Raw genomic sequence first — 14,008 nt, 5'->3', positions numbered from 1 at the left:
CCAATGTTCCAAGGAAACAAACACTGCAAATTTTATTTCGAAAACAAACAAAACCTGGCAATAAACAACACCAACATCCACCCCTTGACTTTATCTACTGTTACTTTATCCAGCTCCCGTTGTATGAAATTTCTTGCTGCAACTTTCATTTCCTATTTTCTTTTTTGTAGTGAAAACTCGGGGTTGTCTGCCTTTCTGACACCAACACTACTTTACATTCTGAAATACTAGAGAATCATTGAAAATTTTGTTTCGATGGAAATCGGTGGGGGAAGCCTTCTTCCCCTGTCTCATATATACTTTGGTTCCTATTCCATCCCTCCCCCCTCCACCCACAAAACACGGCACGCGCACCAATGATGACGCTTCGAACGTGTTGGATACGGGTGTGATTAGCCCGGATGGGGATCCTTTTTAAGATTAAAAAACTATTTCAATTTAATAAATTGCTAGATATAAGCAGTTTAATACTCACATAATTTGTTTTATTATAAAAAAATAAAAAAACTTTTTTTTGAAAAAAGAGTAAGACTCTTTGACTAACGAAAATTATTTTTGTATTTAATTTATAATGTTCCCTTAACGAATATCTTATATTTAAAATTGATGTGCAGGTTGATACACGAAATTATTGGTTAGAAGATTTTTTCTTCTTCGATTTATCTCATTTAATCTTTCAAGATTTTTTCTTGAATTTCCAGCTCAATTCGCCGTCGAAATCTCCACCGGACAGACCCACGTTTGTGGCCCGGTTTCGATCGAAAGAATACGAAGATAATAGGTGGATCACACAGCTAAATATATATTGTAGGAAAATGCTACAGCTGGCTTAACTCTTTGACAAGACGATCGAAATCCCTGGAAGAGCTCCCTCCATCCCCCACTGCTTCAAACGCCTTCTCCCTCAGCACCCTAGCCCTTGCCTTTTCAGTGCTATCCCCGCTCATTGACTCCGCAATCACCCTTCCCAACTCGGCCGGGTCAGGCACCGAGTCCACTCCCTCGCATACCCTCACCGCCACGCCCATGTCCTCCACCAGTATCCTCGCGTTCACGTACTGGTCCGCCTCCATGGGCCATCCCAGGATCATCGCCCCCCCAACTATCCCTTCCAGTACCGAGTTCCACCCGCAGTGACTCAGAAACCCTCCCACTGCTCTGTGACTCAGTATCTTTACCTGCGCTGCCCATCCCTTTATTATCAAACCCCTTCCTGCCACGCCTTTCTCGAATCCATCCGGAACGACGCCGTACCCGTCCGCCACCTGTTCTATCGTGCCCGCTTTCACTACCCAGACGAATCTGGTCCCGCTCTTTTGGAGCCCCGAAGCCAAGGCCTCCATCTGCTGTTTATTCAGCAGCTTCTGGCTTCCAAAGCAGACGTAAAGAACGGATCCGTCGGGGCACCCATCAAGCCACGTGAGCGTATGGGTATCTGAATCTGGGTTCGGGTTGCCCCGATCAGCTCTGTCGTTGACTCCCCTTAAGCTCAAAGGGCCAACACCGAAGACGCGCGGGTGCCCCATGACGGTCCTGAGGTGATCCAGGTGCTGGCCTTCTAAGTCTTCGAAGCTGTTGAAGATGCAACCCCAACTCGAGGTATTTGCGAGCATGCCATCCTTCAGGAACTCCGTCTCGGGGTTGGATTCTCTGTAGAAGCGGAACACTGAGGGCAGATGCTCCTGCTTGAAGGACGGAGACCGGGGAAGATCGGGAAAGTGAACAATCGATAGAGAAGGAACGGTTCGTACGTTGCGCCAACAGTAGTCAATGACGGATGCCAAAAAGGAACCGGACGAGAAGAAAGCGATCCTGGGGATGCGCAGCTGCTGAGCGAGGCGGAGGGTCCAGCCGAGGAAGAAGTCGGAGAGGATGGCGACGGGAGGAGAAGGGTGGGACTGGAACCAGCGGAGAAGCGGGTCGTACAGCATGCCCAAGGCGCCGATGATGGGTAAGTTACCGGCGTTGCCGATGTCCCTGACGTTCTCGACGCCTGGGGGTAGTTTAGGGTGGGGAGGGAAGGGGAGAATTAAGGTATGAATGGAGGGGTGGGCGGAGAGGAGAGGGGCCAGGGTAGGGAGGTTCTTAGGGGTGACCAAAATGGTGATGGAAAGTTCCCGGAGGGAGAGTTGGTGGGTGAGATCAAGGAGTGGGAGCATGTGGCCTTGGGCTGGGTAAGGAAAGACCAGAATGTGCACCTTGGAACTGCTTGGACTAGGAGTGTCTTCGGAGGTCGCTGCAGACATGGTGTCTGTCGGTATGTAGACTGCACGAGAGAGAGAGAGAGAGAGAGAGAGAGAGATGGGTTCTGCACTTATCATCTGTGAAGGTCGCAGCTCAAGTCAAGTGGGTGGCTACACACCCACACCCGCTATTGACCACTGAAGTCTTCGATAGATCATAGAATCATAGAACGCCACACGCTCTCAAGAATAAGCGTCCTCGTTAATGTCACAACAGTGTCGATAAGTACTGTAAAAGCATTAGTTAAAATTTAACTGAAAAATTAACTTTTTTTAATTGGTGGCTCTACTGTCACCGTTGGGGCTTCAGTATATTTCATCTATATTTTTATTTTTATTTTTTTTACATGTGTTTTTTAATACTTTTAAATATAATATTTTTAAAAAATTTATAACATTATTAAAAAATATTTTTTTAATAATTAAGTAAAAGAAAATTAAAAAAAAAACCCAGAGGGAGGACTAGCATTTTTTTTAAAATTGAATTTGTCACTTTTCAACATTAAAAATAACAAACTTTTTAAATCTATTATTATTCCATTTAAAAATCTATTTATAAGTTTTATTTATTTTAATTCTAATAGTAATCGGAATATTTATTCTTAATTAAAAAATACACATTAATTTTTAACGTTCATATTATTCTAATAGATATAATATTTTACTGTTATATTTTTTTAACTATCATAATTTTTTCCAACCGGCCTATTCTTTTGATGTATATATTTTTTTAAAGACTATATTGATTTAACAATTATATTCTTTTACTATAAAATAAAATATTTTTTTTTATCAATTTTATTCACTTCAATTCAAATGTTTTTATAAAATTATTATTTTTTTTATTTTCTCATCGTTTGTTTTTTTGGAAAATGAAAAATATAAATGATTCCTAAAACATTAAATAAAATGTATGGTCCAAAACACAAAATAAAATGAAGGGTTAAAAACATCAAATAAAAGTCACGAATCAAAGGATCATTTGTCCCGTAACTGTTTGTGTTTCCGTTCCCGTTTCTCTTGCATTCACATTACCCATTTACTTGAGCTCACGAAAAAAATAAAAACACACACACACACACAAACAAAAACAAAAGAAGAAAAGAAAATAATTCCATCCGCAGAAATTCCTTAACATTCTCCTCCATTCAGATTATCCAATGAACCTCGTGTAAAATGAAGAGAGGCATTTGGGAAAGAAAAATGAAAAATATATATTACTTTTTATAATATTTTACACAATAATATTTTAAAATGAATGTTATTTTTATAAATTAATTTATAAAAATAACATCATTTTATCAAAATATCCTTATTTTATAATATGTATTGTAAGAACAAAATATCTTTATTTTACTATCAAACCTACTATATTTTGTAAGGACAAAAAATAAACAAAAAACTAGAAGGGTACTTTCTCTTTTCTCTTCTCACTCTCACATGCACCTCTTATTCTTTAAGAGTGGTTTGGATTCAGACATCGAGTTGAGATGAGTTGTGAATAGTAGAATAAAAGTTGAATTATTTATTATATTTTGTATGAAAATTTAGAAAAGTTATTTTGAGATTTGAAAAAGTTGAATTATTTATTATATTTTATGTGAGAATTTGATAAAATTATAATGATGAGATAAGATGAGTTGAAGTGAATTTTAAATCCAAACGAAGGTACTATATTTATTGAAAAGTTTGGAGTGACAAATAAGGTTGCCTCCTCGTCAACAAGCCGCCAAATTTATGTCTCTACATGTTTATCTCAGTTGTATTTAGACCTTCAAATCCAAATAATAAATTTTCAAAAAAAAAATAAAAATAAATAATTGTGATGATGTCAAATGTGTTACGAAGATCCCCTACTAGCTACCCCGTGCATGCGCTGGACAACATGCACTCAAAATATATGTACTTAAAATTAATTTGACAAATTTGGAATTAGTCAAAAATTAAGAAATTTAACTTTCTTTTCTTTTTAGTGTTCCGGTCAATGTTTTGAATACACCGGATGCTGTATCAGTCAAAGCACTGGAACAAAATATTTTGATACCAGTATCATTTCGTATACTGTTTCTAAAAAAAAAATTAAAGGCTGAAATATCTGCTGGTACAGGCTAAAATACAGGCCGGTACATGCCGAAATATAGGCCGGTACGGTTGGTATTTAGGCCGGTACGAAACATATATGATACTTGTACTGACCAGCAGCCGGTATGGCAAATACCGGCCATACCGGCCTGTACAGTATGAGATTAAAAACAATGGTTCCAGTTGAATAGATGGGTATCTGGTCTGATAATATAATGATCATTATATATATATATATATATATATATATCTATTATATAAGTACCTATCTAACTGCTACAGTGTTTTTTCTTATTATCCCGTTAAATTTTCTTGTTTCCATTAACTCAGTTAACTTTTGCCTTGCCTTGCCTTGCACGCATTCTATAGTCTACTATTCTCTCTCATTGGCTTAGGATTTCTCTCATCTCTCTCGCACTTATAATGGCAGACGAAGTGCAGTACTCGTCTGGCAATGACATTGCCGCCAACAAGCGTAAGTACGAGGAACCAACAATGTTCCGCCGCCCGTCGATGGTTTAACTCTTGCAAAGCAGCGTGCTCAGGAGGTCATCGCCAGACTCTTTAACAACTCTGGTGCCACAACTGTTGCTGGTGCCCTCAACGCCAAGCTTCTGGATTCGATTCCCAAAACTCTGGATTCAGCTCTGTACTCCCAGGTTCTCTCTAATCCTTTCATAAATTTATTTTTTGCTTCTTGAGTTCTCTCTAATCCTAGACTCTGGTCTTGCATCGGCTCCAAAGAGATCGGGCAGATAAACACCGAGGGCACATCTATGGGTTCGAGCTCCGCAATCATTTTCTTCAAATCAAGTTTCTCGGCGACACCGCCACCAAAGAATGCATCGTCTCTGCCCAAAATGCCATCTTTCACTGCGGTTTTTAGATCTAACACTTGCCCACCTCTGTTTTATTTGAGCATTTGCATAGAGGGTGTTCAAAAAAATGGAGAAAAACAGAGGAAATCGAGAAGAGGAAGAAGAAGGAAGGTAGCGGCACGTAGGAAGAAGAAAAGAAGAAGAAAACCCTAAGGGTTGACCAAAACGGCGCTGCTTGTGGAAGAGAGGGTTGGCCTGAAAACAAGCCCACAGGCTGGGCTTCACAAAGCCAAATGGGCTAGGTCCAAAACAGAGAAAACCCACTAAAAAAAGTCCTATCCAAAAAATACAGGCCCAATAAAATAAAAAGACACAAAAAAATAGAAAAAAAGGCAAATAAAAACGCTACAACTAAAAATTAATAAAATAAAACAATAAAGCCCAACAATGAAATAAATTAAAATAAAGAGTAATTTAAATACAAAACAATAATTGCTATCATGAAATTACGTCAAAATATATTTCACAATTTAGTTATTACAAAATAATACAACGAAAATCACATTAAATTTAAAACAAGAGAACTAATATTACTAATAAATAAAATAATTATTTAATTAAAACACAGGAAAATATCGGATATCACAAAAGAAGTGATTATGTTAGGGCAGCAAGGAAGCACTAGCCCAACCAGTTGGTATAGTTTTCCTTGGACCGTATTATGTTGGGGCAGGGATGGGCAACAAACAAATTCTTGCTGCACGTGTGCTAGCAAGAATTAAAGTACGGATAATAGTTAATTTGTTTGTTAAAGTTCCTTTGTAATATTCTATTAATTATATTATTTGTATAAAAAGTGAAGCAATGTCTTCTAAGCTATACATGTCATCAATTATTTTTACAAGTTTTGTAAAAAAACATATTATTTTTGTAAAACAACTGTTTGATCTAACTCTTTGCACGTTGCTTTGACTTAGTGTATATCTATCTCTATTAATGAACATTAATTTTCTTGTCCTTCCGTGTTTGTTCCGTGTGCGTTGTGTCGTGTCGTGTCTCGCATGCAAGGATAAAGTAAAAACACAAAAGAATCCCTCTCTCTCATTCCCGATTTCCTCTCTTTCCTAATTTCTCTCTTAACCTAACGTCCTATCTTCTCTTTCTCTCAATCTTATATAAATAACTATATGACACTTCCTTCTTCCACTTCTGTCTAGTCGAGTGTGTTTTGGTCTTTTTAGTGATGGTGCATCAAAGGGTAGGCAGCTAATTTCCTGTGCATCTTCTGTTTCCTCTTCTCTCTCAAAGATTTGCACTTCTTCTCCCACTGCAGTCACAAAGAAAAAACAAAGAGTAATCAGTCCATAAATGAAAGCAGTATTAGGTTTCTTTCCTTGATGTTTTAAATATCAGCTATCTCGATAATTTAGTGATGTAAGAAGTCCTGAAGAATCACTCTTCCAAAATGCTCAAAAAAACATTGATTACGAGGGACTTAACCAAGTACCTTAGCTACGTCATCTTCTAAAATCCTAAAAGTATCCAAGCGATCCATCGCACTGCCATATTTCCATAGAAAATGTACAAAAAAAAAAAAAAAAAAAAACCCACCAAAGCAAAGCTCTGAAACCACATTCAACAGTTTGGCTGCCTAAAAATCAATATAGGGAAGCAATTCTATAATTCTTGGACTTTTTTCATTCTTCAAAGAATCTCGAGAAAATCAGAAGTTCCACTAAACTGAGTTAGTACTGAACCACGGTTGATTACAACCTTATAATTTGGAAACCATAAAAACATAAAGCATAGAATTTCAAAAACCTTCAACCGTCTTTCTGTTTCTCCTCGCGCAACCAAACAGAAATTAGGGTTAGGGTTTCTACTTTTGGTGGATCTCTTCCCAAAACACATAACGCAGATTCGGCTTGGGGAACTAGAGAGCAGACGAAATCTTTGGCTTGCTATTTTCCTCTTGAGAAGATGAAATAATAAATGCTTGGGCTTAAGATTGGAAGAAGAACGGAAATGGGGAGAGAGAGAGAGAAGTGTCGCACGGACAGACTTGAGGACTGGAGAGAAGTTTTTCCTTTTCCTTGCTTGGAAGCCGACGGGTATGATGGGGGTAATAATGACTTTTGAGACTCCTTCCCTTAGAGCATCCTCATTGGCTTTATCAAATGTATTTTTAAAATTTAGCTAATATCACATATTTTTACATTTGTCTATTTCATTTAAATTCAATCCCCATATTGGATTAGCCATTTACTCTCTATATAATAATAAAATATTATTAAATTAATAATTTTTTATTTAATTTATTTGTATCACATTTTATAATTCTACCAATTTAATATTAATAATAATTATATTCTAATTAAATTGATATTAAAAAAAATCATATTTTCAAAAGTCATTTAATGCTAATAACAAAAAATATTTGATTAAACTCATCTAAAATTCTATTTAAATTTCTTAATTACAAACCAAATAGTATTTTTGTTTGGAATGAAAAACTAATATTTTAATGTTTGCTTGGAGTGAGAAATTAGTATTTTAATGTTTGATGAATCAATTGTGGTTCTCCATCTTTGGCCAACCACTATAGCAAAAATCTATCTTATTTTAGATTTGGTCGATCTAATGTGGAGTGTTTTTGACATCAATTTTGTAAATTTTAGCAAACTTTCCTATTTGACCAAGTCAATGTGAATGCTCTTAGAAGCTAAAATGGATGATGGGGATTAAATTTGGAAAGATATTTCCTTTACTTAACAAATTAATGGCTAGGTTTAAAGGAGCTTTATACTTCAAATAAATAAAATAGTAAAACTTAGGGTGATGTTGTAAAATCATATAATTATACCCTTCCCTCATTTTAATAAGTCCCATTTAAATAAAAGCATACTCATATTAAAATAAAATAGTTAAAAATTTTTATTTTAAAATGTATAAAAGAATATTTCATTTAAAGAATTAATAAAAAATGACGTAAAAGAACATTATTGATTAAATATTGAAGGAAATAAATTGAACGGTGTCACATTGAGATCTCGGCGCTCGAACTCTCTTCCATAGTTCTATAGTAAGGTATGTAACATGATTAAAAAATGAATTCTAGGTACTTAATGTACAAATTAATATGTACTTGTGACGCGTTGCCTGATCATAATATATATAAATCTTCCACGACTAAATTTATACGATGATCATAAAGAAGTGTCATGCATTGCATGGTTTGCAGCCAACATTTTGAACTAATCTTTTTGTTAAACTTGTATTAAACAAATTTAGCAAAATGATCAATTTGTAAAATCTGTATTAAACTATGGCGTATTTTGAACGAATCATTTTGTTTTCTAATCTATCCAAATATGTAATTATTATACTTTACTAACATATCATTATCCAAAGATATTTGTTAAAATTTGTTAGATAATTTATTAATCATTTTTCTTTTGTAAAAAATCATATAATTTTTGCAAAAATTCTAAACTAGGCAAACATCCCTTGGATGTTGCTCTATTACTAGTGTGTGTGTATATATATACATATATATATATATATATATTTATATAAAAGATCCCCCTCCCCTTCCATCTCTCAACATTTTTATTTATTTTTATTTTTTGCTTAGTTTTGTGTCATTTGATTTAAAAGATTTTATATGAAAGTCGGTGTGTAAACCACTGCATCCTCCATTTAATTGATGTCAAAACTTTATTTGTTAGAGGAAATTAAAATTAATATTTTTTACAAATCAAATCTTGTGATTGATGGCAATAAAACGAATTTCAAGTAGAAGAACTACTTGATTTAACACGTGAGATTCGGAAGTAGAAGACTAGCTAATAATATGATGCCATGGAGGACTAAGGCCTCGTTTATTTTCATAATTCCTTTAAATTTATCTAATCATTACAACTTTATCAAATTCTCATACAAAAATAAAATAAATAATTTAACTTTTTCAAATCCCAGAACAAAATTAATATTAAAAAAATATATTCTAATAATATTTTATTTAATTTTTATTTTTAATATCAACTCATTTCATCTCATCTATGAAAACAAGCAAGGCCTAAATAACGAAAATGGAACTTGAATCCATCCGAGTTTTGACACCTCATCAACTTTGCCCCCTTGTTATAGCAAATTAACTTAGAATTTCTTTCAATTTATTAATTAATCAAGTAATTATTGATCATCAGATATTAGTTTTTCGTGCAAGTTTTAGCTAGATGATCATGAGTGTACGTATGCTCATTTCACTACTCTCCCACTGCTCTTAATTTCCTTATCTAATTGACATTTTCAATCTATTTTGAGCTGTTTTTTTTTTTATCGGCTATCTGTTGACTAATTTAATATTTGAGCTTCAAGATTGGATCAAAACTTGGGTAGAGTTTATAGCTTTCGACGTATTATATATGTAACATGATAATTTGTTATGAAATTCATGGAAATTCATGTGCCATTAAAATTCTTGCAGGACCATTGAGATACCTCCAGCTTACCTAAAATTAATTTGTGTTAGGGAAAGTACACTCACGGCGACGCTCCCACAACTCGAATCCACGACCTCTAGCTCTGATATCACTTGTTGAAAGCTATAATATTAATGGTGTATCATTAATAATGTTGATCGAGGTTGATGTTATGAAACTCGCTTTCTAGTCTCGAAGGGAAAAAGAAAGTAGAAGATCAGTACTGGATATTGGTATTAAGTAGCAAATTAAATTTGTAGAAAGCTGATGATCATTAATTATATTAAAAGAAATCTTATATATAATTGATTTCATGATCGATCAGTTATTCTTAGGTGGGTGGTGTCTTGGTTCATGGTAGTCAGCATTGAAAGCTACAAAACCAGCTGCCTCATCATCAATCTGTTCAGAAGAACGATAAACGTTTTGCTCATGTTCTACACTACTACTACTACTAGTTGAGCCGCCATTCTCATAACCTTCTTCATGACCTTCGTACTTTCCACCAACTTGGTTTGAGCTTGAGATATTTGACGTCGTCCTCCGGCCTGCAACTGCACCTGCATGCTCTTTCTTCCGATCTTGCTTCACGATATTATTGCCCATCGCCTGCATTCTCCTTCCCTTTATGATCTTCTTGTTTGTAAAAGCGGTACTTACAGGCCAGCTTTCATCTTCCAGAAGACCCTGATCATCATAATTAAATAACATGAAAAATATTCAAATCTAACCTAATATTAATTAAGTCTGATGCTCTGAAAAAATTAAACTGAGAAATATCTAACTATTACCTTTGCACTTGAAACACTAGCATTGGCAGCTTCTTTACCCGCGGCTTTTGTATCTTTTGAAAACGAAAACATGAGAAGATCGATGTTACAGTACTCCAATTAGCCAAACTTTTCACTGCAATTACATCAATGGATTAAACCGAATATGGACAATTACAAAGAAGGTAATTAATACTTACCTCGGGATGGATGTGCCAAGGAGAGCCATGCAGTAGTACTGCTAATAAGTACTAGCAAAAGGCATACAAACTTCATAGGCTCCATTATATATATCTTGCCTTTCTTAATTTTCTTCAGAGGGCATGTATGTCTGACGTTACTCAGCTTCAAAAAGCGGAAGAGAAAATAAATATGAAAGCAGATCTTGAGCTTTATAGAGACGATCTAGTTCAGACCCTAGTCAAACAGTAGTGCACGAAAGTCAAAGCAATGAACTACTATTCCAACATCCTCCTAATTTCCCACTTTCAATTTGTAAAATGATTGGTTATTAAATATTATAGGAACTGATCGATCACCATAATATAATAAAATATGAATTATGAATAAAATGCATGAAGTAGCCTTGTCATGTAGTACTCCCATATATCAGTTAATTGGCCGGATTATATTACCAGTATCAGAATCTCGATGTAATTAATTATTTAAACCAATTAATTATATGATTATAAAATAAATTAAAGTTTTTAATTTATGCATGATAAACGGTTATTGAGAGAATTGTATATATTATAAAGCTTGTTAAAAGTGTCCTGGTGGTGCATTAATTTCGATAACGTGGAATCGAAGATGCGTGTGTTTTGCGCCTGTCTGCCGCCATGCAATCTACGAGAAGAGGTTTTTGTTGTTTTTTACCTAGCTAGGAAGTTGGCAACAGCTTGGCTTTCTATGTCTATTTTATTTATGTATAGTGCTACATGTACTACTTACAATTTTTATTTATATTTTTATAGACAAGACTCATTCTCAGTTTTGTTTTGAAATTCAAATTTTAAATTTAAATTTTATAATTTTTAATATGTCGATAACTGACACGTGTAAAAATAATTTTTAATAAATTTTTCTTAATTACAAATAACATTTTTCTTTATTCATGATTTGCTTCTTTTCCCGATATGTTGCATACTGGAAGATGAAGTTTATTTATTTTTTAATTATATAGGAAATAGACATCATTTCATTCATCCATAAGAAAGTTATATCTGTGACTCAAGGTATAAACCAAATTAAACTCATGTTGTAAGCTTCCTCGTACACAAATATTATGCGACAGATATTGTCTAAATTTTATAAAACTCTCAAAGAGAGCATCAATCTCTGTATAAATCAGAGATTAAAAAAAACCTCGCATCCAAACTCAATCCTCTAATAGAGGAGAAGTAAATAAAACACCCATCTCCTAATTACCGGAGGAGGGAGATGAAGTTAGTGCAGTTATATCAGGCCTATTTTTTCTTTGTTACAACTTATTTCCGGCGAGATGAAAAATTCACTTGATGTGCATGCAGCATGGTTGCAGACAGCTTGCATCTCTAAAACCTGCAAGCAGCAGATAGAGGAGCTAGCACGTCCTTGTAATTTTAGTTCCTCTGAAATATTTGGTATCACTCAGATTCTCTACCTTTCTGCTGTTTAAACTAATTAATAAAGCCCAAATTAGGAGTTCGATCAGATGATCGTATCATGAGCTTGCTATAATTAGTAGCCTTTTAATCATATTCTCAGAGTAAAAATATTTTAGTCAAACAGATCATACAAAATAAATTAGCTATAAAGTGATGTAAGTTGATGCGGTACATGACCAAATTGTAAAGATGTTATTTTAATTATAAAATAGATCTAATGGATGATATAAAGCTAGTCACGTTATTTAATAGATTTATTTTAATGTAATCTCTTTACGTCTATAATACTTATTTACTCAAAAAACTGAGATCAAAGTCTGGAAAATGGAATTACACGAAGGACTTAAAATTAGTAGTAGTTGTTGAAACTGTGAATACAGAAATGATCAAAAACTCGTAAAATAAAATACTGCATGTGCAAGTAAGTGACAAGTGCCTGGAATCACTAAACCATTATCTTCCACATACAATAGTTTAAAGCTGCGTAAAAAGTCGTGCATGGTTTAGAACATAGGAATTAGAAGATCATCGAAGGCGTTGCTTCTAAGTACTTCATTAATTGATCAGTGGGTGTCCCCTAGAGGACTGCATGTGTGGCTTAGTAAATTCACTTGGACAAAACCAGCACCTGCAAATATATATATTTCATTGTTGGAAATTGTGCGATATATTGATCATAATAATCACCCTATTAAATGCCACAAGAGCATGTTCTGTATAAAACATTTTAAAATTAAGTACGGGGCTTGATCATGAATTATATTTATAATGGGTTTTAATTTTCACAAAGTTAAAAGTTATTTATAATGAGTAGTTTTACTGCTGCAAAGATATTCGTAAAAATAAATTTATAAATTGAATTGACTCTATATGATATTTTAAATTTATTTTATAATAAAAACAATTCTAGTTTACAATCAGATGTATCCGCGTCAAATACTTACATCAGTTTGTGAGTTTAAATATTTTTGTAGAATTCGTTTGTAACTAAAATATTTTTCATTTATAATTAGTCGCACCAGGATTAAATAAGACTTGAATATGAATATGGAACAAAAATACCTACATTGGATGAATGAATATATACAGATCGTACGTTATTCTAAGTTTAGCATTAATTAATATAATTGACTCGTTGTTGCTTATTTGAATAGATCGAGTTGATCTTAAAGTAATTCACAGTGCTTTTAATCTACCGAGGTGTCGAGTCATGTCGTTAATTCTTCAAAAATATTAGTTAATTATATATATATATTGATGTCAGGTGATCAGAACGAAGTGATGATCAAGCTAATCGTACGAGATCGATGAATTTCAAACTATATATATTTGTAGATCATATGTAAAGAAGTAGTTATATAATTATATTGCGGTGGATATTTGGTTTTTCTTTTACTTTAAATATCATTTTTTTGCACTCTCCAGTCTCCACAAAGATAGAAGTAGTTTTTATCTTTGTTATATATGTATTACTAAATTCGTGATCATTAAACGCTGATTGGACGATATGTTTTATTCTTTTGATGATCATCTGTTGAGGAATAACTTCAGGTACGACATATGGATTGAGAACATTGAAAAGGAATCAAGGATCCTTGACATATATTAAGGATCTTTGATTTTCTATGTAGTACTGCCATATATATAAGTATTTAGAGCATGTTTTTTTTTTCCAAAGAAATATGCTTATAAGTTTAAGAGACTCCGCACGGCCTGATATATAACATCACACTTTGACGCAAGTGCTATACCAAGCCTTCGAACTCTGTAATCAACCGGTAAACAATTTATTATCGCCTTCCACATGCAAACTGCTATATTTTTTGGTAGAATTTTGTACCACATCTAGTTCGCCTATGTCACCACTTCTCCTTATCACGTGTACACTCCCAAGCACTTATCGTTGTGAATGTACCAGAACTAGATGGTTTCCATATATACCAATTAGGCCCCGTGATATTTGGT

At 34.1% G+C, this 14,008-nt stretch overlaps 2 protein-coding genes across 2 annotated transcripts; both read right to left on the bottom strand.

The window, feature by feature from the left end:
* Positions 1-805: 805 nt before the first annotated feature.
* On the bottom strand, positions 806-2,466 carry LOC121256473 (UDP-glycosyltransferase 89A2). Its single transcript, XM_041157279.1, has one exon. The coding sequence runs from the start codon at positions 2,319-2,321 to the stop codon at positions 819-821; it is 1,503 nt and encodes a 500-aa protein (XP_041013213.1). The 5' UTR covers positions 2,322-2,466; the 3' UTR covers positions 806-818.
* A 7,482-nt stretch (positions 2,467-9,948) lies between these two features.
* Positions 9,949-10,733, bottom strand: LOC121255015. The gene is made up of 3 exons (XM_041155313.1): positions 10,598-10,733; positions 10,419-10,480; positions 9,949-10,314 (listed from the first exon to the last, which is right to left on the bottom strand). The coding sequence occupies exons 1-3, from the start codon at positions 10,680-10,682 to the stop codon at positions 9,949-9,951; spliced, it is 513 nt and encodes a 170-aa protein (XP_041011247.1). The 5' UTR covers positions 10,683-10,733.
* Between the last annotated feature and the right edge of the window lie 3,275 nt (positions 10,734-14,008).

The sequence above is a fragment of the Juglans microcarpa x Juglans regia genome, chromosome 3D, assembly GCF_004785595.1.
Source record: "Juglans microcarpa x Juglans regia isolate MS1-56 chromosome 3D, Jm3101_v1.0, whole genome shotgun sequence".
NCBI lineage: Eukaryota > Viridiplantae > Streptophyta > Magnoliopsida > Fagales > Juglandaceae > Juglans > Juglans microcarpa x Juglans regia.
The sequence above is the reverse complement of the archived record's forward strand: the minus strand, read 5'-3'. Positions and strand labels throughout refer to the sequence as shown.